The following is a 27,891-nucleotide window of genomic DNA, read 5'->3' as shown; positions in this document are numbered from 1 at the left end:
ATCGAGGTTTAAAAAGCTACTGAAACATGATGCTTGACAGTTATCTCGATAGATAAGCTTTCTATTGAGGTTTATGAAATTCAATTTTTCAGAGTTGATTTCAATCAAATCCGTGAATACATGTTTGGGCAATCTTTTCTCAGAACCTTAAACATATATAAATTTTTTTTTAAGGGCCGTCAAAGGTTGCGCGAGTGTGAAGGAAAGTTGTGTTCATGCAAATTGTGATTGGAGACAGAAATTTGTCTTAATTCATTTTTTTCTTGAAGAAGCTGCAATATTTGTACGCCGTAGGGTTTCGTAACCAAGGAACTTCGTGATCTTCATCGTGGGATGAACTGAAGAACTTTGTAGCCAACATCTTTCTCAAGTTGGTGACTAAGCCGTGTACTGAAATCCGCGTATCGAATTGGTTAGTCACGTACTGAGAGTCGTGCATTAAAGGGAGAGATTGTCACTATAGAACAAGTCCAATTGGGTATTGGGGTAAGGGTTTAATTGTAAGTTAGTATAAGGTATTGAGATTCCTTTACTTGTAACCGCTTGTTGTGATAATAGTGGATTCTCAAGAGTGGTGATCTTAAAATCACCCGGTGGAATTTTTGCTGTGTAGGTTTTCTCCATTCATAAACAAATTACTGTGTCAATTTATTTTCTGCTGCACTTTAACTTAGTTGGTGATTTGTTTGTGCTACCACATTATTGCATGCTAATTTATTTAATTAATTAACTTGGCTAATTAATTTGTTAATTCATCATAAGGGGTTAATACATTCTTAGCCTATCAAGTGGTATCAAAGTAGGCACACTCTGATTAGGGTTAATCTTAGCTGTGTGGTCCATTGACCCCTGTTTTTCATGGATAGAGGACAGTCTCTTATTATACCTCATTTATTTGATGGCACTAACTATGCATGCTAGAAAGTACGCATGAGAGTTTTCTTGTAGTCATTAGATGAAAATGTGTGGCAAGCTATGGAGATAGGCTAGACCAAGCTTCTAGAAGCGCCGGCCGACTGGGATGTTACTAAGATTAAGGCGACAAACTTCAACAGTAGGGCATTGAATGCTTTATTCAGTGTAATCACGAATGAGGAGTTTAATAAGATATCCTCTACTAAAACTGCAAAGGAAGCATGGACCATTCTTCAGACAACCTATGAAGGAACTAAAGCTGTAAAGGATTTGAAACTTCAGAGGCTTACTACGAGGTTTTAAGAGATTAAGATGAAGGAGGATGAGTCATTCGATGAGTTCTATGCCAAGCTCAAGGATATAGTGAACTCAGCCTTTAATCTTGGGGAAACCATTTTTGAACCCAAGATTGTTAGAAAGGCGCTTAGATCTCTACTTGAAAGATTTCATGCCAAGATCACCACGTTTAAGGAATCGAAGGATATTGAAAAAATTCCTTTGATAGAGTTGGTTGGAAATCTGCAGACCTATGAGTTAGGTTTGACAAGGATAGGGAAATCTGGTAAGGGTAAGAGCATGGCATTGAAGGCCAAAAGTAGTAACACTGATGAGTCTTCAGACGATGAAGATTCTAAGATGAAATCCTATATCACTTGGCAATTCAAAAGTTTTATAAAGAATGCCAATGCTAAAAGATTTGACAAAGACCACAAGCAGTCTAGCTCATCTTAGTTCAAGAACCAAGATAAAGGAAAGAAGGTTGCTAGGGATGGTGATTAGTACACTGTTCCTTCAGGACCAAAATGCTTTGGATGCCAAGGTTTCGGACACATGAAACAAGAGTGCCTTACGTATCTTAAGACCATTGGGAAGAGTAAGACACTTGCTACTACATTGAGTGACATCGAGCCTGAAGATGATTCCGACAATGAGGATGATAGAATCCTAAATGCTTTCACTGCCACTGTAAATCTTATTGAAGGGATTGTTGAAGATGTGGATGTAAAAGAGGACTTGGTGGAGTCTAAGTTTGAAAAGATGGATGAACAAGATGACATCCACACAGCCTATGCAAACTTATACAAGGTCTCAGAAAAGCATGAGAAGTTGTATAGGTTGGCCACCAAGAAGATTAGTGAAGTGGAGCTTGAACGAGAAATTTTTTTCACAAAGTTTGATGAAGCTAATTAGGCCATTGGAGCACTAAGATTTGAGAATAATTTCTTGGCTGAGAAGACCAAGAAGCTTGAGGCAGAACTGTTCCAAGTTAGAGCTCAGTTGGAAAGGACTTCAAGTGCAAAGCTTGATGAGATACTTAATCTTCAAAAATTTGCTTCTGATCAAACCGGTTTAGGGTATGATTTCTCTTTTGCTAGTATTGCTACTTCTAGTAGTACTGTTTTTAATCCTTTTGCTAATAATGTTGAAACTGAGAACAATGATGTTAAAAATGAATTAGCTAGTGAGAACATAGACAAGGGTAAATCTATCTTAAGAGTACCCCCTAGGCTTGATAAGAAAACGAATAAGAACCCTAGGGCTAAGAAGGGATACTCTCAAAAGTTTAAATAGAAGAAGCAGCATCTCTGTCATCATTGTGGAGCAGCTAGACATACTCGACCTAATTGCTATAAGTGGTTAGCCACTTAACAAAGCAACAATATGATTTCATCAAGAAACCAGAATCAGTTTCCATCCTCCTTTGCTCCTCTTGGAGATCTTCTTAAATCCCCCATGTTCCTTTCGAACTTGAATAGTTTGAATTCTTCACCCTCACTATCAGATCAAGGGTTTGCTAAATGAAAAGGTCTTCCAAGGTGTGGAAGGAAAAAGGCTCCAATTGATTCAGTCATTTTTTTTTTCTCTCTCCCCTTATTGTTTTTGTTTTTGCATTACTTGTGTGTTTTGCTTTCATGTTTTGAGTTAGTCTAGTTTTATACATTGTTTTGCTTAACATCTTTTTGTTTGTTTATTTTTTAGTTTTGTTTTATTTTACTTTTCATAAAAAATAAAATAAAATAAAATAATAAAAAAAAACAAAAACAACGTGTGTGTGTGTACATTGGTACTTGTGTACCTTAGATGGCCATTGAAACAAGGTTTTCTAAACTTTATATTTTTTGTAGCTTAGATGAGCATCTCTATGCACAACTAAGCAAGTGAGCTTTGTGGCTCCTATTTGTAATGAGTAAGATTAAGTAATCTCTTGTACATAACACTCGTATCACTCTTTTTGACGGAAAGGACTAGAAAATCCTAAGAGAAAGGCATAAATAACCATCTTACCACTGTTGCCCGCCAATCATGCAATGACATTTGTATGCTTTGACATAGCAAAAGTGAAATGTCAAATGCTTAATATCATTGGGTATTTAGTTTCCATCTCTTATTTGCCCATGCATGGTTTGCTTAAAAGAAAAAATTGCAAAGAAAAATAAAAAGAAAAAAGAATCAAAATGCTTTATATATGATTGCAAGCGTGTATTCTAGGAGATGTGGGAGTTATAGGATGTACCTCGAAAGTGATAGTCCCCATCAAACAGTTATGATTGTGTGTGAGTTAAAATGATTTTCTCATATCACAAATCTTCATAACATGTAGACACTTATGTAATCTTATGATGTTTTTCACACATAACACGCAATATTCTTTGCTACTTTTGATACATGTGCAGGTACAATGTGATTTGGCCATCACAAGGAATATATGTGTTAATGTATGCTCACTAAACTGTTATAGCTTATTTTTGAAATATAAAATTGGTTAAACTTGTTTAATGTGTGTGTGTGTGTGTGTGTGTTTTGGATCTATGTGATTGACATTTTTCTTGTTGAGAGATGATTTTGAGGGTTTAAAACGTTGTTTGGAACTTTGGTTGTATAGCATGCTTGATTGCATTCATATCTATGTTTTTCTCTTCTTGAAAAACTATTTTTAAGCAATCTCGACAGTTGCTGGACACCTCTCGACAGCTAGGCTATCTATCGAGCCCTTTCAACTTCCTTTTATCACATTCTCGATAGCTGCTTGATCCATCAAGAAACTTTCTGGATGCTCGATAGATTCTTGATCCATCGAGATCCTCTAGCTGTGGACACCTCTTGACAAATCTTGGACAGCTCTTCGATAGCTGATTCACACGTTTTTAATCCTCGATACCTCTCGACACCTCTCGATCTATCGAGAATTATGATTTTCTATATATAGGATCTATGCGAATTTTTCTTCATTTGTCCGCGATCTCTCTTGATAGTTTTCATCTTCTCATCATCCCAAAGCTCTCTCTCACACTCCAAACCTCAAACCCAAGTGTTCTTCAATCTTAAAGAGAATTTTCTACTTTTGGTATGTCTCTTTTTCATTCATTCATCATGCATTTCACGTTTTTGTTGAAAATTTGGGGGTTTTCAAAATTGTTGGGTTTTTCACAAAATTTTTGGGTTGGTTTTTGTGAAAATGATTTTAAATCATCATGCATTGCATCATATTTGCATTTTAACTATATTTTCATGCATTTTAGATGTGTGATTACTATGTTAATTTGTTGTGTGCTGGTAGGTTTGGATTGGGCTGAACCCATGATGTATTTAAGTTTATATGTCACATGTTCATGCATTTTCATGCATATGTACCTTTAATTCTTTATATTCTTATATATTGATGTTGTTTGGTGCTTTTCTGCATGTCTCTCTCTCTCTCCTTCTTGCGTTAGTTTGCCCTATGGCACCCAAACGCAAATCCACTTCATCCTAGATCCCTCTTCGTTCTGGGGCATCCACTTCTTCTTCTAACCCTACTCCTTCTCACGTACAGTTCCGTGATGATAAAGCCTAAAAGGACTTTTCAGAGAAATTTTCTCAACAAGGCATTCATTCGGAAGGCCAAGTCATTCTATCGAATTTTTTTGATATTGACCTTCCCACTGTCATCTACAGTCAGGGTTGGGGGTCACTATGTGACATCCCGGTCACTTGTCCCCCCGTGATCATATAAGGGTTTTACTCTAATATGCACAGATTCGATACTTCTGTACCTCATTTTTTCTCTCGCGTTTGAAGTATGCGCATTGTAGTTACTCCAGATATTGTATCTGAGGTACTACACGTTCCTAGGGTAGTGCATCCTGACTACCTTGGTTGTGATCGTCTGAGAACTGTGTCCAAAGACAAACTCTCGTCTCTATTTTATGAGACACCCTCATCTTGGGGTGACCGTTAGAACACCCTTTGCTCGAGCTTTACAAAAGGTCCGAGATTCCTTAACATGGTGATGACATTCATTCTTCATTCTTTGTCCCACCATAACTCCATTACAGAGCCTCGTGCTCAGTTTTTATTATCCCTTTTAAAGGACATTTCTATTGACTTCCATTCTCATTTTATTCTATCCCTTATAGATGTATATAGGGATATGACAACTCGTGATAAGCTCATTTTTCCTTCCGCTATCACAAGGCTTTTTCACCATTTTTCTGTCTCCTTTCTCGAGTCTTTGCATTTTTTGGTTATGAGTGCCATAGATGTTGCTACTGCTTGACGAAGCGAGGAATAGCTTAAACCGAGGCGGCCCCAAACAGAGATGACAACTCCTCCAGCTTCTAACGCTCCACCCACCTCTGCTCTTTCATCTTCTACGAGTGGAGTGACTCTCAAGGCCATCATGGCGCAGCTTGTGCGCATGGATGCTCGCCTTGACACACTCAGTGATGAGTTGTGTTAGGTGAACACCCATGTTGGTCGTATCGCACGACGATAGGTTGTCATGGGTGGTTTCACTGTTGCTTCTTCTCTATCTTGACTAGCTTCTGAGAATAAGAGTGATGATGGCTTCGACAGTGATAATGCTAATGAGGACGATAGTGCTAGCTCGCTTAGTGATGATGAGATGTCTACTTGATGTACTTACCATTTGTCACTCGTGACAAAAAAAGGGAGTAGTTTTGATATGAGAGTAGTCATATACATAGGGGAAGGGTTAGAGATTGTCACTATAGAACAAGTCTAATTGGGTATTGGGGTAAGGGTTCAACTACAAGTTTGTATAAAGTACTAGGATTCCTTTACTTGTAACCGCTTGTTGTGATAATAGTGGATTCTCGGGAGTGGTGACCTTAAAATCACTCAGTGGGGTTTTTGCTATGTAGGTTTTTCCTATTCGTAAACAAATCACTGTGTCAATTTATTTTTTGCTGCACTTTAATTTGGTGATTTGTTTGTGCTATCACGCTATTGCACGCTAATTGAATTAATTAATTAACTTGGTTAATTAATTTGTTAATTCTTCACAAGTGGTCAATACATTTTTGGCCTATCATTTATTAACATTTAAAAAAAAAATTTAAATTTTTTTCAATCATTAATGCATTTTTTAATTTAAAAAATTTGAAAAATTAAAAAATTAACCACAACATATAACAAGTTGATAGAAAATCTTTAATTGAATAAAGTTGAAATTTAGAGAACTAAAATAAACAAAAGTAAAGCTAGAGAACTGAAATAGATTCTAATATTTATTTTAAAGTTATTTAGATTAAAAAAATTCATTTGATTTTTTTGTTTTTTGTTTTCTCTTTAATTTATTTTCCTTCTCTCTCTCAAGTCTCATCTCTCTTTCTCTCTCTCTTCCTTAAACCTATTCCATGTTGTGGCTCCACCTCATCCTTCGTTTGAATTTATAGCCCAATGCAAAGATTTCAAAAAATTCCATCAAAGAAATTTCACATTTCTCATTCCGACCCTTCTCTCTGTCTCCTTGATCGCTAAGAAAAAAAAAAAAAAAAAATTACAAGTTCAAAGCAATAACCTTCAACATTTCACGGGGATTAATGGAGACAATCACAAGGTTGTAACCTATATGGGCGATCTTACTTTATTAGTAAAAGAATGAAAAGGAAAATTTAAATTAAAAAAAAAAAAATACAATGTTTTAGTTGCTTGCTCAAGACGGGAATGAGTGAAATATAGGCACGTATGAGAGAGTAGGATTGAGCGTTGAGGCTTGTATGAAAGGAAATTACACAACATACATATAACACAACATTATAACTTATATGGCAATAAGTGCGGGTATCAACACCATTACTCACACTAGTCTAGTAAGGGAAGACGAAAGACCTATATAAACCGTGGATAGACCCAAACAATTATATCTTTACTGTGTAGTTTTGTGCATCATAGTGTGTCAACTTAAAAAGGGTATAGGGTAAGAAAAGGGTATATATATGAAAGACAAAACTTAGGAACAGTATTGTAGATGTTGTTCCCTAGGTTTTCCTTTTAAGATTCAGATATGTGGCTATATAACTAAAATATACACTTTTATTTCATGAGAAAAAATCTACATAGCAAAATTTTAAGAGGTGAACCTAAGGAACAGTATCTAAATACTGTACCTAAGTCTTGTCCATATATAAATACCATGGGTATATGGTAAAAAATGGTATACATAAAAATGAATACCATAACTCTAATACAATTTGTTGGTCCCAAATGTTAATGGCAATCTCTCTAGGATGGTGATAACAAACGCAAAGTAGTATATCCGCATAGTGAATAATGTGTCGAAACAAATTAGAGTATATGTATAGTTTTGTAGCTACAGGATTCAATTTCGCTCCAGCAATTTAGGAATGTCATGCAAGTTTCAAGCTGAATAGACAATTTTAAAACTTAGTTAAGGCAGAGAATTTTGCACGAAACTCACTTGAAATTCATGTGAGCGAGTTTCCAAACTTGAGAGAAATTAGTTGCTTTAATTCTCTGTTGTTCCTATTTGATTACCCCACTCTGTATCTCATAAAAACCTGTGAATTCACACCTTAATTAGAAGTGAAGAGTGAGAAAGTTATCTATTTCATTAGAGTGAAACCCATTGTAGTCTTTTTACCTTCGTCCTCTCCAAATTGTATTATCTATTGAGAGGAGATTCATGCCAAACACCTTGATATCCTTTAGTCATTATGGATTAATTGAAGCTTGGTGCTAAAAAACACACACAATGTAGGAGCAATCAAAAGAAATCTTCAAGAGGCCTTGAAGTATCAAAAATTTGGATTTGAGGTTGGCGTCTCAACTTGAGAAATCGGAAGCTAGTGAAGAGAATGGGTTGGTGCAACTAGTTCCTAGTAGGAGCTAGAACTTGGATACACTAGTGTTTTTCAAAATATGCAGAAATTACCTTTTTTATGTTCCATTTACTAAATGGCTGATAACACGTCTGTTTGACTGGTTTGGTTGCGATTGTTGCGGTGAACTTTCGATGGAGTATTGCAAAAGAACCTGAGGAGTAGCAAGGGAATTACTTAAAGCAATATCAGAGAGCTAGGGTTGGAACCTTGCTATATTGAGAAGGCCATGGATTTAGAAAAAGGTTTACAAGTATTCGTTGGAAACTTAAACCCAAATTGTCCACAGCCAGAGCATTCAATGGGTATGCCACCCCATTCTGATCATGGCCTCTTGTCTCTCCTCACACAGAATGGAATTGGCAGCTTCCAACTACAACACAATGGGATATGGATCAATGTCAATGCCATGCCTTACTCCTTTCTAGTCAACATTTCCAATCAACTTGAAGTTCTAGCCTTCTGAATTCCCTTCTCACCCTTTTATTATGCAATTTTTTCCCAATTCTATGATCATCACTCTCTTCATTTTTATGTTCTATTGCTAAATCTTTTTTTTTTTTTCAGTGAAAGGATGCTTATACAATTTTGGTTTCATAGGTATTCAGGCTCACTTTCAAAATTTACATTAAACTGATACAAACTCAAATTAGTCTCTTAGTGTTAGTGTTATTTTATGATTATTATTACTATTATTATTATGCTTTTTGCTTTTTGGCACTGTGTTGAGATTGCATATTGTTGGAATATTCCCAACGAAAAAAAAAACAGTTTTTATAAAGTTAATTTAAAAATAAAATCATCATACAATCACTTTTAAAAATCAAATAAAAAAAGAGAAATATTACTTCTACAATATTTTCATAACAAATCCTAAATAGTAGATTGTTATAAGTTGTTATTGATGAGCAAAAGAGTAATTTCAGTGGTAGGTTCAAATTAGAACCAATAACACTTTATTACCTATGACCAATAACAACTTATAATTACCTTAGTTTTTCTATATCAGTCAAATATTTTGTTTAGCTAATTAAAAACTTCTTACTTATATTAATTAAAATTTTTGGAATTAATTTTGTCTTTAACCCTATATGTTAATCTCCTCCTAAATAAATTCTTAACACACACGCTTGTGTATGACAGTAGATCGAACATCTTCTTTGCTTATGCTTACTTTTTCCCTACAGCATCTATGAAACAAACATTTTTAACCATGAATAATGTCAAAACTAGGCTTAAAAAAGGAAATCTTAAAAAAAAAAAAAAAAAAAAAATCTTAATTTTGTACATTAGCGTATTACATATGTAGGAGCCCAAAAATGCAAAGCCCACTTAGAATAGTGGAATCAGATTCTTTAGGCCCTAAACAATTAATTTGTTAGAGTTATAGGGTCAGTGGAGTTAGGGCTTTAAGAATAGCAAAAGAAACACGATGATAGGGAAAAAAAACTTCCTCGAGTTTGGTTGAGGAGGCAATTTTCATAAAAAAGTTCAAGTTCTTGATACAAGGTCCTATTCTTGATTTTCTGTTATTTTCTTCAATGTTCCATCCGTCTCCTTGGAGGGATTCCTTTTCTTTATATGGTCCTTTGGATTGCATCCTAGCCCTCTACTTGTACAGCTAGAGGTCTTCCTTCGGATGCTTGTCCCATTAGAGCTGTGCTAGAGGTGGTAAACTGTGTTGCAAGTAGTAAGGCCACTGTTCAGAGGTCATTCCTTTATTAATGCGGCCATCTAAGTTGGTATAGTGCATTAAATGCGGAGGTGATGGCTACTTTATCTAGATATTTCCTTCCTTCTTTGCTCACTTGTCTCTTTTGCCTCCCTCAGTTTCTTGTCTTCTAGTATAGTCAGCTTGCTTGAAAATTCTCGAGGAACGCTTCCTCCTTAGGCTCCTTGGGGGTTGGTCTCTTCATCTTTCCTCCTCGGACTCCAACCTGCAAGTCGAGTGAGGATTTGTTGTGCGTATGGCCCTTTTTTCCTCCTCAGGCTGGCCTTCAGTTCCTACTCCATATTCGGTTTCTCCCCTCCCACAACATACATAATCAATAATAGATTATTTCACAATTTAAATGAAAGCTGAATTTCATTTCGATAATTGATTAATTTTAAATGGAAAAAGGAAAAATTATTTTGTTTATAGTTTTTAACACTTAATTTATACTAGTTTTAATTTTTTGTATTAATTTAGTTTGAATTTTAAAATATTTTCCATTAAAAAAAAAATTCTCATGTTTTCTCCTCAACCAAAGTTAAATTTTTTACATCACCTTTAACTCGAATAATTATTAGATATGTTTATGTATCTTTACAAGAAAAACATTACAAGAACAGTTGTTTATTTGGTTCTAGATAGTGATCTTTGTATTCCCAAAGCTGCAACTTTTCTATTATTTTTAACCGTTGCAAGCCTGTTCGGCCACCTTTTTTTTTTTTTTTTTTTCAAAATAATATAATATAATATTTTATGAATTTATTCCCCCAAAAAAAAAAAAATAAAATTTAGTGCTTCAACCCCTATCCAAAAAGGGGGAAAAAAAAAACCAATGAATATGTTTGGATACTTTTTTCTATTCCTATAGTTATATTTTTCTTTTTCTTTTTACCTATCACAACTGGCCATTAAAATTCCTTAATGAAGATAATAGAGAAATGAGTAGAGATAAGGAAGGGGAAAAAGCCCAAACTAGAAAGGGAAGACTGAAGAAACTAGCCTGAACCCAACCCAATAGTAATATCATGGAGATGGAATCAACAGATAATTTATAAGGCACAAAACAAAGAGGAAGAAGCAACAAATGAAGGTAGGCAAAAGAAACTATGCATAGGTGAGTCAAACCCTTTTGATCTAACAATGGTGGCTGCAAGGCAACACCGCCGAGAGCCATGAATTTCTTAAGTTGGTACTATCGGGGAATTGGGAAGCCCCGGTTAGTTCGAGCATTGCATGGGCTGGTGCAACAATGGAATCCCAAAATTGTCTTCTTGATGGAGATGAAGGTAGGCATAAGAAAAATGAAAAGAGTTAGAAATAGAATTGGACTCCCAAATGGCATAATTATTCCTAGTAATGGAAGAAGTGGGGGAATTGCCCTGCTATGGGAAAAAGACCTGGATCTTGAGCTAAAAAGCTACACAAGGAACCATATTGACGCAGTTGTCATTGACTCGAGATCAGGGTTCAAATAAAGAATTACTGGTTTATATGGAAACCTAGACACAAACCAAAGAAAGGAATCGTGGAATCTCCTCCAATTCTTAATTAATTATTATCAAATGGCTTGATTCTGCTTAAGGGATTTTAATGAGATCTTGTTTGCATCGGAGAAACATGGAGGGCCAGAATGACCCCAACAATAGATGGATGGCTTCAAAAGAGCGGTGAATGCCTATGGCTTTCTTGACTTGGGTTTTGAAGGGCCAGAATTCACTTGGTGCAATTGTAGATTGGGAGAAGGAAGAACCCAGTTAAGACTGGATCGAGTATTTGCAACACTTGAATGGAGGGAGCAATACAGCCAAGCCAGGGTAATTCATGTTGTGGACTCAACCTTGGATCACAATGCACTAATCTCATCAGACCAACAACAGCCCAAAAGGCACAGACAAAAGCGATTTCTCTTTGAAGCAGCTTGGACTAGGCACGAAAAATGTCGGGAGATTATTCAAGAAGCCTGGAAAAGCCAGCTGGGTGTGCACTCACCAATTGAGTTAATTGGAGGGCTAAAAGAATGTGCTGATAATTAACAAAGTGGAGTCAAAATGACTTGGGGGGTCTATTCAAAGAAGATTCAAGGAAAAAGAAAGCTACTTCAAGAAGCTGTTCAAGCAGACCAAGATGGAAGTAGAGTGGAAGAAATTGATTTTTTAAGAAAAAAGACCAATGAGTTGCTTGATAAGGAGGAAATTAGATGGAATCAAAGATCAAGAGTTGATTGGTTGAAACTAGGGTATAGAAATACACAATACTTTCACCACAGGGCTTCACAAAGAAAGAGGAAAAATGAAATCAGAGGGCTGTGGGACAAAAATGGGAAGTGGTGTGAAAACATAGGGGAGATAGCAAATATTGCCACTGATTATTTCTTGGAACTTTTCACAACATCCTTTCCAACAAAAGCTGTGGTGGTTGCTGAGACAGTGCAAAGATGTATTACTCAAGAAATAAATGAGTAGTTGACAAAAGAATTCTAGAAAGAAGAGATCATCCAAGTCATTAGTCAATTGCACCCAACAAAAGCACCAGACCTCGATGGTATGTCAGCTATCTTTTACCAAACATACTGGGATATTATAGGGGAAGATGTGAGTAATATCATTTTAAATACCCTCAATTCTAATGCTCTTCTAACTGATCTAAACGAAACAAATATTGTCCTTATTCCAAAAACTAACAGCCCATCTAAGATGAGTGAATTTAGACCCATTAGTCTCTGTAATGTAACATATAAAATTATCTCAAAAGTCCTAGCTAATAGACTAAAGCCGATCCTTGATTCCATCTTTTCAGAGAACCGAAGTGCCTTTGTGCCAAGGCGACTCATAATTGATAATGTTCTTGTTGCCTTTGAAATTATGCACTACCTGAAGATACAAAAGAGACAAAAAAGAGGGCTATATGGCTGTAAAACTTGACATGAGTAAGGCTTATGATCGTGTGGAATGGGTTCTCATTGAAAAAAATTATGGTAAATATGGGCTTCAATAATAAATGGATTAGGCTTATGATGAATTGCATCTCTACTGATCAATGGGGTGACCCATGGTAGCATAATCCCAACTAGGGGTTCACGCCAAGGGGACCCCCTTTCCCCTTATCTATTTCTTCTTTGTAGAGGGTCTCACGAACTTGATTTTGGAGGCAACTAGAAGCAATAGACTCTCGGGTATATCCATATGTAGGGGAAGTCTAGACATAACTCACCTGCTTTTTGCAGATGATAGTGTGATTTACACTAAGGCAAATGGGCAGGAAAGTAGGGAACTTCAATCCATCCTTCAAAATATGAAGATATAGTAGGCTAGAAAATAAATATGGAGAAATCCTCTATTTTTTTCAGCAAAAACACTAATGAAGAAACCAAGAAGGAAGTCATGGAAATTCTGGGGGATATGCAAGATGCCCAACCAAAGAAATATTTTGGCCTTCCATCGCTAATTGGAAGATCAAAGAAACAAGTCTTCAATGAGATAAAGGAGAGAGTGGGAAAGAAAATGTTAGGGTGGAAAGAAAAACTCCTTTCAATTGGAGGAAGAGAAATTTTGATTAAGGCAGTAGCTCAAGCAGTGCCCACTTAAACTGGGATGCTTTCTTCTCCCAAATAGTCTATGTGAAGACATTGGAGGGATGTTGAGAAATTTCTAGTGAAGCTAGCAGAACAATGAGTCAAAAATGGCATGGGTGGGTTGGTAAAAAATGTGCAAATCAAGCTAGAATGAGGTATGGGCTTTAGAGATATTAAAGCCTTTAACCTTGCCATGCTAGCTAAGCAAGGATGGAGAATGTTATCCAATCCCTCATCTTTAATGGCTCATCTGTACAAAGCGAAATATTACCCAAATGGTGATGTGCTAAATGCTAGTCTTGGCAGCCGCCCCTCATATGCATGGAAGAGTATCCATAAGAGCTTGGAAGTGATAAAGTAAGGCACCAGATGGAGATTGAGAAATGGGAAAACAATTCACATATGGGACGATAAATGGCTACCCACCCCAACCGCTTACAAGGTTATCTCCCCACAAAATGACTTTGGTGATTTCCCAATGGTTTTGGATTTGATTGACCATGATACAAAGAGATGGAGACGAGATAGGTAAGAAAGAATATTCCTGCCTTTTGAAGTTGAGACAAACTTAAATATACCAATCAGCTATCATGCTCAGGAGGATCAATTCATTTGGTTGGGTAATAAAAATGGAACTTTCACAGTGAAAAGTGCATACTATGTTGCTAGAAAAATCCTTGAAGGAAATAGTAGGAGAGAATCATCTGTTGGAGACATGAGAGCTCCATTATGGAAAAAGATGTGGCACTTAAATATACTATGTTGCTCTATGTATCTGGTTTTTTCTCCTGTTAATGAGAATTCAGTCTCTTTTAAAAAAAAAAAAAAAAAAAGGGGCCAAGCCCACCACTATCGTCCTAACCTCCCAGCCACCCACCCAAACCATCAAAATTTGTAGTGAATATTGCATCAATTGCACACTACCTGCCACCACCAATTAACAATTACAAAACCACCAATTAACAATCAACAAATCCAAGAAACTAACTCAACCAAGGACCTCTGGATTAGTGGATTTGCATCACGTCCAAGACAAATGGGACATAAAATTTGTATTTTATACATTATACTTTGCAACAGCATTAATTAAACAATAGTAAGATTTATAATATCCCTTATGTCACTTATTTTAATATCTTCTATTTAGTTTTTTATTAGCTAAAATTCTTGATATTCTTAGTGTTTTTTCAAAGATGGTAGTAGCATTACAAATTTTATTATGTATGTTTAACAAAATGATGTGTCTTCAATTATAAAAGCAATTTAAACATTCATTTATTATCGTATCAAATAGCACCAATCACATTCATTTCTACGTTAATATATAAGTTTTTGGTAGTAAAACTTTTAGTATCTTTAACAACTAACAATTTTTTTAATAAAAAAAAAAAACATCTTAACATCAATGTATTTGTGAAAGATTCTAAGTAATGGGAAATACAAGAGTATTCTACATCAAGCAGTGATAAACAAAAAAGCCACAACGATATCTCTAGTCACCAGAAATGGACCATTAATTGATACGATTGTAAACCCAGCACCAAAATTAGTAAACAATGGAAACGATCAACCTGCATACCTTGGGAAAAAATAAAAAGAATACCTGAAATGTCTACGAAGCAACAACCTTGATGGAAAAGGCAACTTGGATCGCGTATACGGCTTTGAATGATGTGAATGAAGTAAGAGATTGTCTCTACGGGACTCAATGGCCACGCATGACTACATTTCATGTGTGTACTTAACTTCCTGAACTTTGGTTTGTTATGCTTATTGTTTAAACTTAGATATTTTATTTATAGCCCTTTCGGCACCAAGAACAAATTGTTGTCTAACTCATGAGGGTGATCATAAGACCACTTGTAATTTATAGGGTGATTCACAACTATAAAGTTAGTATCCACGGGGAAATTTTTTTTTATTTTTTATTTATTTACAGTATCTAGGAGGGACGATTGGTAGTAGCCTTACACTCAATTTAATTTGTTGAAGAGGGTTAATTCAGAAACTGGAATAAACCACTTGTCCCTTTCACTAGAAATGTACAGGGTGATTCACTGCTATTGATTGTTAAAAAAATGTATCATATATTCTTTTTTGCCTTTTTTCCACTAAGTGAAAGATGTGGAGAATTGAATCTAAACATTTCCTACCACCAGCAGGGGAGGTGTCATTAGGCCAAAAGGCAATCAGCGTGTCGTTAGCACATAATGTCATTGGCAAGATTGTAGAATACGCTTATAAGTTTGTCTAGTGGACTTATTAGAATTTTAATGAATAATCTATTAACTTTAAAGAAGTGAATACCATATATCATAGACTGTTTCAGTTTGGCTGAAGAAACAAAATGTTTCTATATCAGTTAATACTTAATACTAGTATAACATTTTAAGGTTGTCACTATATATATATATATATAATTTATTTTACATACTTATTAATCAAAATCTATATTATTTATTAAAAACATTTTTAGATCAATTTGTTAAAACTTAAGAGTCTTTAAAAGGATATCTAAAGCCTAAATAATAATAATAATAATAATAATATACTAGTATAACGTTTCAAGGTTGCCACTCTCTCTCTCTCTCTATATATATAACTTACATACTTATTAATCGTAATTTATATTATTTATTAAAAAAATTTTTAGATTAATTTGTTAAAACTTACGAGTGTTTAAAAGGACATCTAAAGCCTAAATAATAATAAAATAATATTAATATACAATTTTTTGGGAAAGTGAAAATAACAATAATAATACATGGAGTACCAAGTCCAACTACTTAATTCAGAGTCCATTTAGCCCAGTGGAATGATAAATTTTCTCAATTGATTTTCCAATCTTAGACTTGATTTTAAAAATTCTAGTGGATAGAAATTTTTTCAATTACATCAAAATTATCTTTGGATTGTGGATATTTCCACTTTGGTGAAAAATATCCACGATCATTATCAACAAATGGCCTTTCTTTTCACTTTATATCCACAATCATTGATCTGCAATTCTCCATTATACCTCTCTCTCTCTCTCTCTCTCTCTCTCTCGCCCTCAGAGTCATCCATGGCTGCTATTCCCCAACCCTCTCAGCCATCTCCTACTCAAATTTCCAAGATGACATATATTAAGAAAGTAGCTGAATCACCTGGGCTCACCTCTGTTCCTTCCAGTTACGCTTTTACCCTTAGTCCCAATGATCAAGCAGTTTCTGAAGGCCCAGAAGACTCAATTCCAATCATTGACTTCTCTTTACTCACTTCTGGTACTCCTGATCAACGGTCCCAACTTATCCAAGAGCTTGGCCAAGCCTGCAAGGACTGGGGCTTCTTCAAGGTAAAACATATATTTCCATATATGACATAGTAGTAATCTTCTGCAATATTGTATATGCATGTGTACGCAGTATTGATTTTGATGAGTCTCAGTTGATCAACCATGGTGTTCCGGAGAGCTTAATAGAGGCAACGATAGAAGGCATTAGAGGATTTTTCAATCTGACAGACGAAGAAAAGAGAGAATTCGAAGGGAAAAACCTTTTGGACCCAATCAGGTGCGGAACCAGCTTCAATACATCAACAGAACAGGTTTTTTACTGGAGGGACTATCTCAAGGTGGTTGTACATCCTGAGTTTCACTTCCCCGACAAACCTGCAGGATTCAGGTACCCGGTTTTCAGTAGTTAGAATCATTGTCTAAAATCAAATAAAAAACCCGTGTCCCGTTGCCGTAAAATGTTTTATGGTAAACTTTTTTAGCATTTTATCGTGTTTGGCTTTTGTAAAGATTGGTAAAATTCGTAGTTTTAAAAATCGGACTAATCAAAGCACCAAAAAAAGCAGTTGTTCTCGGTTTTTTTGGTTAAATGAGGAAAAAACTGAAATATTTTCTTTTTACGATATAAAAATTCTATTTTAATCTAATTTAAATGTATATGGATATGAAACATTTTTTAAAAACTTGAACTTTAACTCTTACTCCTATTCTCTATAAGTATATATACTTATGAAGTGACTATCACATCTGTGCAATAATGGATTAGACAGATCATTGAATAGGTGGGGTCATAATTAATTAATTATTAATTTTAAGTTATAAAATTATATAATAAATTTAAAACTAAGAATATTTAGTATTAACTGAAAAATTATTAGGTACTCGAATTATCAAAAATACATAGTTCTTCCGCTCACATAAATGTTAGGTCCCAGAATGAATTTAATTAGTGAGATCCACCATTCATGTGAGAGGAGAGAGTACACATTTATGGTATTTTGAGAGTACACAATAATTTTTCGTATTAACTCCATAAAAATTTTGTTTTAAGAAAAATGTGAGTTTAGTTATCACATCTTATATTTAGAAAATTAAAAATACAATAAGTGTGGCATGTAACATATTACGTAGTTTTTTCTTCTTTATAACAAAGTTCAAGAAATACAGAGATAGGCCAGAGTACAAATCTTTTATCCCACTTTTCCTGCTCCACTTTATACTTCACCAATAAATATTTGCCATGTGTTCACCTAATTAATTAAATACAATCATTATTAACTTATTAATACTACATTTATTAATTAATAGTAGTGTTTAATTAATTATGTGAACACGTGGCAAATATTTATTAGTGGAGTATAGAGTGGAGTAGGAAAAGCAGGACAGAAGATTTGGACTCAATAAGCCAATGGTTGACAAAAAGCACAAAAGCAAAAAACACACAACTAGAAGAACGACACTCATTCATTACCCAACCTACCACACTTCCCCCGACCTCAGTTGTTTATCTTCTTGTTATTATCGCTGCCACTTCCCACCGACCCCACTTGTTTATCCAAATACCTTGTTGCTCATCCCTAACTTGTATAAGTTTGAAAACGGCTTATTTTTAGTTTTTTTTTTTTTTTATTAAATATACTTTTTCATATTTTTAAAAAGTAAGAAAAAAAAGTTAGATTTTAAAAATTTATGCATAAAAACTGGAAAGAAAAAAAATTAGCTTATAAGTTAGTCTCAAACACACATAGAGTTATGCCTTCGCTGCAGGGACAAACCTAGGATTTTAAGTTAGCGACGGCCAGAGTAAAAAAAAAAAAAAAATTAAATAGGCATTCGTATCGTATTAAAAAATTATAAACACTCATAATTGCTGTTTCTTAATACATTAAGATGTAATCATTTACTAATAAAGACAAAAACAAAAACAAAATAATACTTTTTTTAATCCTAGGCTGGCTAGGATTTTTTTTCTTTTTGGTTGAAGTTAGAACATTCACAGTGGTGACGCTAACAATTTTAGCTTTTAGCATCTTAAGAAGCCAATTTTTCTATTTTACCATCCCACTTTACAATACATCCAATATCAAATATTCTATTTTTTTAACGCTTCATTTAAAATAATATAATCAACTCATTAAAATAATAAAGGAACTGAGAGTATTTGAGTTTTTTAATTAAATGAATAAATATAATCTTAATAAAATATTGTATTTTATTTTTAACAATGTGCTACAGTCAATTGGTATTTATACCAGTTTATTGTCGTTGCAAAAAAAAATTAGCTTTAACTTCTCCAATAACACATGATTTTTTGGTTCTTTGGTGGTAAAATAGTTTTTTTTTTTTTTTTGCTAAAATACAATCACAATTGTGAATGTTTTTATTTTTTTTTGTTAAATTTTTGGGTTGGATAGTTGTTATTTGGATGAGATTAGTTAGGCTTATTGGGGATAAAAGGAGCCCAACTACAAAAATGAAATGTATTATAACTATAAATAAATAAAAAACAATTTTGACACGGGGGGCTCGGGCCCCCACCTGGGTCCATCCTTGCTTAGTTGACATGCTTGTTGCCTACGCGGATGGTGCCACCATTAAATCCCTCTCCTCAACTATTTTTTTTTCGGCTTTATCTTACACTCCCATCATTCATATTAGTGGCAAATAATTGTCATGGCTGCTGCATTTTTGTGTTATAAGCAAACCGCTCCATAACCAATCGAATCGTCTTGATCCACAGTTCCTCAGGTCAAACTATCTGGTTCTAGTTGAATTTACTTTTTTAGCATTTCTAGTTTTTTAAAGCAATCGAATTGGATTAATGTCTGGTTCCCAGTTGAACCGGTTGAATCGGGTGGCCTAGTTCAATTTTTAAAACCAGGGTCAAACTTGAAAATTTTTCTTTTAATTCTAAAATCCTTTGTAAAATGTTTTTACCTTAAAAGCTTGGTAAATCATTTCACAAAAACACACAATGGATCTTCCAACCCGTCTAGTATCTAGTTCACCAAAGCTGGAGGTTAGGTCGAATTGATAACTGAACTAGTGATTTTGTTGGTTTGTGCTTGAAAAATTTTACATGTCACAAAACATTTAAAGATATTTTATAGCAAAACAAATGGAGTGTTATGCTTCACCAATCACAACTTGTCACATATATTTTTTTTTCTTTTATTAAATCACTAAAGTTTAAAACGAAAAAAAAAAAAAAATCTAACACATAAAAAAGTTGTAATTAGTGGAGTATAAAATACAAAAAGTCGAACCAAAAATTTTTAATGGTCTAAAACCAATTTTGAAATATGCATAAATTGCTTATGCTGAGTTGATTGCATTTCCATATCCAATTATCAAAATGGCTAACAAGTTTGTTCCCTGGCTTTCCTGCAATTGTTGCAGTGAGCTTTCATTGGAGTATTGCAAAAGAACCCGAGGAGTGGCAAGGGAATTACTTAAAGCAATATCAGAGAGCTTAGGGTTGGAACCCTTCTACATTGAGAAGGTCATGAATTTAGATAAAAGTTTTCAAATGTTCGCTGCAAACTTTTACCCACCCTGTCCGCAGCCAGAACTCGCAATGGGCTTGCCACCACATTCGGACCATGGCCTCTTGTCACTCGTCACACACAATGGAATTGGTGGCTTCCAACTACAACATAATGGGATGTGGGTCAATGTTAATGCCATTCCCAACTCCTTTCTAGTCAACATTGCCGATCAACTTGAGGTGCACCCTTTTTTCTTAATTACACATTCTCAATTCCTATCTCACTCTTTTAATGTGCAATTTTACCTATTTTATGATTTATTTTTTCTATGAAGTTTTTTGTTCTGTTGCTAAATCTCCTTTTAGGTCAGTGGTTCTTGTATGATTTTGCGGGTCACAGGCATTCGAGCTCATGTTTCAAATTTTCCAATTTACAGTAAGCTAAGACAAATTTCTATATGCCCTCTTAGTTTAGGTTTAGTGTTATGTTACGATGTTATTGCATTTTGTTGAGATTACATATGTTATTTAGCACTAGAAAGAAATATTAGGTAGAAGCACGAGGTATTTTGGTGATTCTAGCGGTTTTTTTTTTTTTTTTTTTTTTTTTTTTTTTTTTTTTTTTTTTTTTTTTTTGTGGCCTAGGTGTGTGTGCCTAGTGTGTGCATGGCATGGCATTGAGGCACAAAATGGACAAACTGTGTAAACACACAATCATTGGCCAAAGCATGGTAAACATGACCATTCAAGACCAAAATCAAACATTGGAACTTAGTTGAGTCCAATTCAACACAGAGATGTCATTTGGATATTCTGTCAAACACCTAACATGCAACAATCCACAACAGTTATGAATAATGCATGAACATGGTGAAAAATTGCCTCAATGCAAGCTAAAATGCCTCATAGGGCCAACACAGATGCACAAACACCAAATGGGACTCAGCCTAATCAAAGATTTTGGAAAAAATTTCACAGAATAAAGAACCCCAACCCAATTTTGAAAAATCCCCAAATTTTGGAATCCTAACTTAAATAACTACATAATCTTAGAAAAAACATGAAGAAAATGTTTTAGAAAACATACATTGAAGTTCAAAATGCAGAAAATAAGCTTGAGAATGATGGGGTTTGAGTAAAATGTGATTTAGGGTTGAAAAGGGTTCGAGAGAGGCTTAGCGAGGGAAATGAGGGTGTTTTGAAAAACTATCACATTTGCATTATAAAATTGAAAAAACGCGTTTTTCACGGGTTAGATAGTAACGAGACAGTCGCGAGAAGCTTTAAGTCGTGAATCAGTCGCGAGAGTTTCTGTCTAAATTTGAAGAAATTCCAGTTTTTGCCTAAAACTCATTTCGCGAGAAGTGTTTAGTCACGAAATACTCGCAGGACAGTAGTGAGAGTCTCTGTGTGAAATGACCAAAAATTTATTTCCCTTGAATCCTTTTTGCGGGAAGCTCTAAGTCACAAGCTTCTCATGAAACAACCTTTGAACCAGTTTTTGAAGAAAAACACAATGCATTTTGAACACAAACTAAAGACACGAAAGTATAAAATCACTTTCAAAAACATATAAAACACTCAAAAATATTTTTGAGTTTGATCAACAAGTACTTGAGCATACACATCACATTTGAACATGTACAATTACACAAATGAGATAAGCATTAATTGAATCAAAGTCTTGTGTGTTGTGGATGAATATCAAGTATGAAATAGTCCTTAGATTAGAGTGAAACTTCAATGATCAATTCAATCAAGTCATACACAATTGGTACTAAATCAAGTGGTTTATCTCAATTATAGAAATAAACATATATGCCATCCCACAAATTGATTACAAAACTAAGAAGTTTTTCATTTGGCTTCTGCATAAATCACAACATTTGATCTATTTTGGATAATACATCTCTTTTTGAGATCGGTGCTTGAAATTTTTTGATATTTCAACATTTAGAATTAGCTTTTGGCATTTTGAGCACCATACAATTCAAAACAAAGGTCGCTTTCTCTTATTTCTAGTCAAATAATAGTATGTGTGACAGGCTTTTGCAGCTCAATATCTCTTTTCATTTGAAGATTTACATTTAGTGAGTTCTTTTGCAAAAACATAAAAATAAAATGGGAAGAGATATAGACACGAGTCTATGCAAGTATCAAGATCATCAAGACTATTGACCAATCATTCATGACAAGCTTGAAGATCTATTTACAACAATCACACTTAGTTTTCAAGATTTCTTCCACACAGATAAATGTGCATACATAACAAGCTAGGCTCGTAAATGTACTACGCCATTAGTACGAAGGTACTGGGCCAAACTCACATGTGATATACATAACACAAGTGATTAAACATTTTGAAGATTTTTTAATTTTTATGGGTTTTTGAATTTTTTAAACACACTTAAAATAGAACAAAACAAGAGCAGAGCAAGAGCTTGTAAAAGAAACATGCTAAAAACCAGAAGCAAATGGTACAAAGTAAATTATGCATGTAATGATGCATGAACAAATGCCCTAAACATCGGAAGTATTAATGCATGGACATGTTGAAATGCTTATGCATGAGTACCCCTTTTCATCCATACGGCACGTGCGTTTGGGGTGATATTCCTATAGGATTGGGTGCGAGAGTTAGGATTTTCAAACCATCTAGTGAAGCTCTCAAAGCAACTGGTGAATGCATCGATCATCTTCATCATGTTCATCACACTAGAATCACCATTTCGACCTCTTGATTGCTTAACAGCCCAATTCCATTTGTCATTTCTTAGGTCTTTGACCTCTGATCACTTGCATTCTTCAATGCCCTCAGTTTATGACAATTTAGTCTGGTGTGTCCTTGAAGTTCACAGTAATGATAGAAATATTGAATTCTCAGACCTTTTACGACTTTAGAGGTGATTTCCCTTGAACCTTAGGCTGACACTGATTGGTTACGAGACTTATTCAACACCCGTTGGTCAGCCACAATTTTATTCTTCTCCGCTTTGCTTTCTTAGCCTTTGTAGTAGCTACAATTGGCTCCTTGGCTTTCACAAACTTCACTTTCTTGGTTACATTGACAGCTAAACTACTTTCTCTAGTATATCTCACTCCGGTCTTGTCAGAGAAATGTTTTGATGAGAGAGGACTTCATCAAGCTTCTTAGAGAAGACCCGCTCTACTTTTGCATTGGCTTGAACCACCTCAAGCTCAAGGAAATTTATCTTTGAGTTGGCTTTCGTCAACTCTCCATTCAGCGTCTCTATTTCACATTTGGCCTCCTTATATCACACTAGGAGACTTCTATAGTCCTCCTCTACCTTCTTCATCTTTTTAACAACTGCCTTGGCCACCCTTGTATATTCTCTTGACTTCTCAAGTAGGAATTGTAGTTTTCTTGAAGACCAACTGAATCTTCATCTTCTTCAGCATCTGATTCTTCTACAATTCCATGAATTCCTCATCACTATGCTCCCCAGTTCTTGCACTAGCAAACTCAAGTCCTCGAGACTCAACATGAGTAGTAGTCATAAAGGCGGAGTAATTCCCTTCTCCATCACAGCTTTCTTCCAAATCAGAATTGGATGAATCCGAGTCACTAAGAGTTGTGGCATATGCCCTGCCCTTCCCTCTTAGATAGTTGGGACACTTCTATTTGAGATATCCATGGTCATTGCATTCATAACACACAATGCCTTGAGGAGATTGGTATCCTTCCCTTCTTTCTTCTTAAACTCTTTCCTATCACATTTGGAGGATGAAACTTCCCTTTGTTGAATGGTTTCCCACTGTTCTTCATCTTAGAAATTTTCGGAAGTTCTTTGCAAGAAATGCTACCTCTTTCTCCACTCCATCTTCTTCAGAGGAATCATCCATTCTTTCGGTAATGGTTTTAAGACAAAGAGATTTGCTCGATTTATGAGAAGGTAGTCCTAACTCATACATTTGGAGAGATCCAATGAGCTCTTGGATTTTAATATCATCCAAATCTTTGCTTTCCTCTATAGTTGTGACTTTGGTCGGAAGCTCACCGATAAGGATCTCAAAATTTTTCTTACCACCTTAGCATCTTCAATCTTCTCACCAAGATTGAGCTTAGTAATTACAATTTTATTGAGCTTCCCATAGAAGGAATCAAAGACTCATCATCTCCCATCTTAAACTATTCAAATTTAGTGGTAAGCATCTGAAGCTTTTTATCCTTCAGTTTCTTTGTTCCTTCATAGGTGGTCTCTAATATCTCCCAGGCTTCCTTGGCTACTGTTATGTAAGAAATCCTGTGAAACTCATCTAGAGAAACACCACAAAAGATTGCATTCAAAGCTTTACTATTAGCGTTAGCTGCTGCAAGTGCTACTTTATCCCAAGTGGATTTAGTGACCTCCGACCTTGTCCATCCTACTTCTACCGCATCCCAAATAGTATTGTCAATTGAACACAAGAATGCCCTCATTCGGACTTTCAAAAGGCATAATTAGTACCATCAAAATATGGTGGAACATTTAAAGATTGAGACCGATCCATCTTAAACGGGGTCAAGGAACACACTCAGGTAGTTAAACCACAGCGAGTGTACCTACTCTGATACCAATTGAAAGCTGAAAATGTGTTGAAAACACAAGAACTATTTAGACCCTAAATTAAAGTTACGGCTCGATTGATTTTACACTAACTTAATACTAAGTGCGAAATAGTTAAAAGCGAGCTGATAAACAAACAAGCTACTTTAATCCATAATCAAAGCAACACAGCACTAAAATGGAAAGTAAAAGAGTAGGGAAAAAGATGCAAAACAAATAACACGTTGATGTGTTATCGAAGAGGAAACAAAGAACTCGGCGAAAATCTCTCTGCCCCCTCCAAACGGTAATCGATCCACTAGATAATTAGTTGGGATACATGGGTTAGCAAGAGACCCTCCAAGTCTAATCTACCCGATGACCTAAGCCCTCTAAACTCTTGCTCCAACAAGGCTTCTCAGAACCGTGTCTTGTCTAGTTCTCCGGATCCTGCAACAAGCTCCATGTTGCATCTGCCATTCTTGGCTTCTTCCAATGCTTCCCAGTAGCACCAAAACTTCACTTGACACTTTGAAAGGTGTGGTAAGTGCTTAGGTTATCAACCTCTCAATGGTATGGAAATGGAGAGGTAGGAGTTGAGAAAATTCACAAGCAAATGTGTAGAGGATTGTGGGTATAACAATCTCTAACTCTCAAGGTGTTTGGCTAGGGTTTTCTCTCAAAAGCACACCTCAACATTTGTAGGTAATGTGAGTATAAATAGTGTAGGCACAGAAACTGTGTATCAGAATGGACAGGCTGGCAGAACAGAATGTCTCGCGGTTGTCTCGCGGGAAGGCCTTACCCGCAAGATACTCGCAAGACATAGCTGTCTCCATCTTGGCTTGACTTTCGCATTCCACCATGTGCAAGACACATGAGTCACTTCGCGAGATGCTTAGTCATGAGCTACCCATGAAAACTCTTCAGTCTTCAATTGCTTGAGTCTTCACACTCTCTTTTCTATCACACAACCCTTACAATCAAATCTCACAATAAATACAGTGTACAAAAGATTGAACAATAATATAATCAAATTTGACACGGAATAAAAGCTAACAAAACACATAGTTGTAAATAACAACTTTTCATGAATGTTTCAAGGAATTTTGTTCTTTTTTTAGGTTTTCAGGGAATTTTAGTCAATTTGGGGTTTAGGGGTTATTGTTCTAATTTTTAACATTCCAGGGGTTTTTTGGTCATTTTGTTGATTCATGATATTATTGTTTTTTTAGAAATTTTGAGAATATTTTAGTCATTTGAGGATTTGGATGGTTTTTTGGTTAATTTAGAGGTACCACAGGTGTTTTAGTTATGTTGAACTTTCCAATGGCATTTTGGGCATTTCAAAGATATTTTAGTTCAAGGGGTATTTTGGTAAATTTAAAAGCTTTGTGGAGGTATTTTGATCATTTTAAAGATTTTAGGGGAATTTTAGTCATTTTGGAGTTTCCATGTGGTATTTTGCGCATTTACAGAGCATTTTGGTCATTTTGGAGATTCTATAGGTATGTTGCTATTTTTTAGAGGTTTAAAGGGTATTTTGGTTATTTTGGAGGCTTTGGGTATGCACATTGTGAAGTGGATGAAGGTGGAAACCATTGCTTTTATTTTTTTGGCAAAAAAAAATTTGTGCCTATGATAATTGTATTTTCTTAGTCAACATGAGATATTTTTAATTTCTTGGTGAAATTCTTGGTTTCTTATAATTATCGCAATGTCAATTTGTTTCGTTTCAGATTTTGAGTAATGGGAAATACAAGAGTATTCTACATCGAGCAGTAGTAAACAAAAAAGTCACAAGGATATCACTTGTCATGACAAATGGACCATCACTCGATAAGATTGTCAACCCAGCACCAGAGTTAGTAAACAATGGAATCGATCAACCTGCATACCATGGGATAACGTATAAAGAATACTTCCAATGCCAACAAAGCAACAGTCTTGATGGGAAAGGAAACTTGGATCGCATACGCATCTGAATTGTATGAAGTAAGAGCATTTGTCTCAAGGACACAATAAATGGCTATAATGCGTGCACTTAATTGGACAAAGCGTCCATCAAATGCTCCACTCCATTTGATGAGAAACGATACAAACATATTTGCAGTTAATCTTAAACATGTATCCATATCATATTAGATCTAACTAGTACATTCGAGCACTAAACCTAAGACAAACCCTAGCTACTTAACTTCTTGTATAAGGTTTTATCGTCCATTATTAGTGAGTGTCTTTGTGCATAGCAAACTTATTACTAATAATTTTCTTTTGGCTTATGGTTTTTTTGCTTCTCCTGCATGTAGTCATTTACAAGCTTCCTTAGTGTGAACAGGGTATCATCACTAAATTGTGTCAATAAATCTACAGTATATTTAGGCAATTCTGTCAACAAATCTTGCAATTTTGCACCCAAATTCTACTTCTACTCGACAATCATTATCTGCCTAGCAGGCTCTAACTTAACACTAACATCATTCTATGCTGGGGTTTTCTTCTTTTTTAGTGGTGGAATTTGAGTATTAGTTTCACTTTCTATTGATGAGGAAGTGATTTCTCATTAGTTCTAAATGTAAACTTCTTCTTAATAGCTGTGGGCACAAGTGCCCCTACCGCGGATGTGGTAGATGTGGTTTCCTCATAAGTATGCCTCAGCCTAGGGTGGACCAAATGAAGGGTGAAAATGGAGTCACCGCCTAGATTAAGTCTAGGAATCATATGTATAGCACCCTTATGTGAATGAGTAATCTTACTAGAGCATGTGTCTAGAGTTTAAGTATAGGGATAGGAAGGTGTTAGGCACCCAACTCCACTCATCATGTTCCAAATCCTAATCTCATCAAAGGGTCTTCTAATAAGTTATTCTAAACTCACACACACACACACACACACACACACACACATAACATGCATCTAACATCCAAACATGGCATATCATGACAAGTGCATAAGAAGCCTACCATTTATATAACATAGCATTAACATTTGTTTTCCCAAGGGTAGCAAGTATATCACAAGGCAGTAGCATCAAATTATCATCAAGCATAAACAAAATATCACAGTGTCATGGCATCAACCAAGCATGTTCATCATATTCAAGCATAGCATCATGGTATTAATCAAATCAAATGCATGTTCATATAATTATGCACGACTCACCTTACTTATCTCATAGCATCACAACACCTATGCATCAATGCACGTTTATATTCATATGCATGTTCATAGTGTTCATCAAGCATAAACCCTCATCTTG

General features: G+C 35.2%; 1 protein-coding gene and 1 pseudogene across 1 annotated transcript; both read left to right on the top strand.

The window, feature by feature from the left end:
* Window positions 1-5,494: 5,494 nt before the first annotated feature.
* Window positions 5,495-14,996, top strand: LOC112017589 (2-oxoglutarate-dependent dioxygenase 19-like; annotated as a pseudogene).
* Window positions 14,997-16,225: 1,229 nt separating this feature from the next.
* On the top strand, window positions 16,226-26,914 carry LOC112017596 (2-oxoglutarate-dependent dioxygenase 19). Its single transcript, XM_024050056.2, has 4 exons — window positions 16,226-16,658; window positions 16,751-16,986; window positions 19,998-20,325; window positions 26,372-26,914. The coding sequence occupies exons 1-4, from the start codon at window positions 16,287-16,289 to the stop codon at window positions 26,615-26,617; spliced, it is 1,182 nt and encodes a 393-aa protein (XP_023905824.2). The 5' UTR covers window positions 16,226-16,286; the 3' UTR covers window positions 26,618-26,914.
* The last annotated feature ends 977 nt before the right edge of the window (window positions 26,915-27,891 follow it).

This window comes from Quercus suber, unplaced genomic scaffold, assembly GCF_002906115.3.
Source record: "Quercus suber isolate HL8 unplaced genomic scaffold, Cork oak 2.0 scaffold_259, whole genome shotgun sequence".
NCBI lineage: Eukaryota > Viridiplantae > Streptophyta > Magnoliopsida > Fagales > Fagaceae > Quercus > Quercus suber.
Note: the sequence above shows the minus strand (reverse complement) of the source record. Positions and strands in the feature narration are given on the sequence as shown.

Bases quoted from the DNA above. Each gene is read 5' to 3' on its own strand.
- LOC112017596 (XM_024050056.2), top strand. From the start codon at position 16,287: ATGGCCTTTCTTTTCACTTTATATCCACAATCATTGATCTGCAATTCT. The intron at 16,659-16,750 runs GTAAAACATATA...GATGAGTCTCAG, and splicing joins AGGACTGGGGCTTCTTCAAG to TTGATCAACCATGGTGTTCC. The intron at 20,326-26,371 runs GTGCACCCTTTT...GTTTCGTTTCAG, and splicing joins ACATTGCCGATCAACTTGAG to ATTTTGAGTAATGGGAAATA.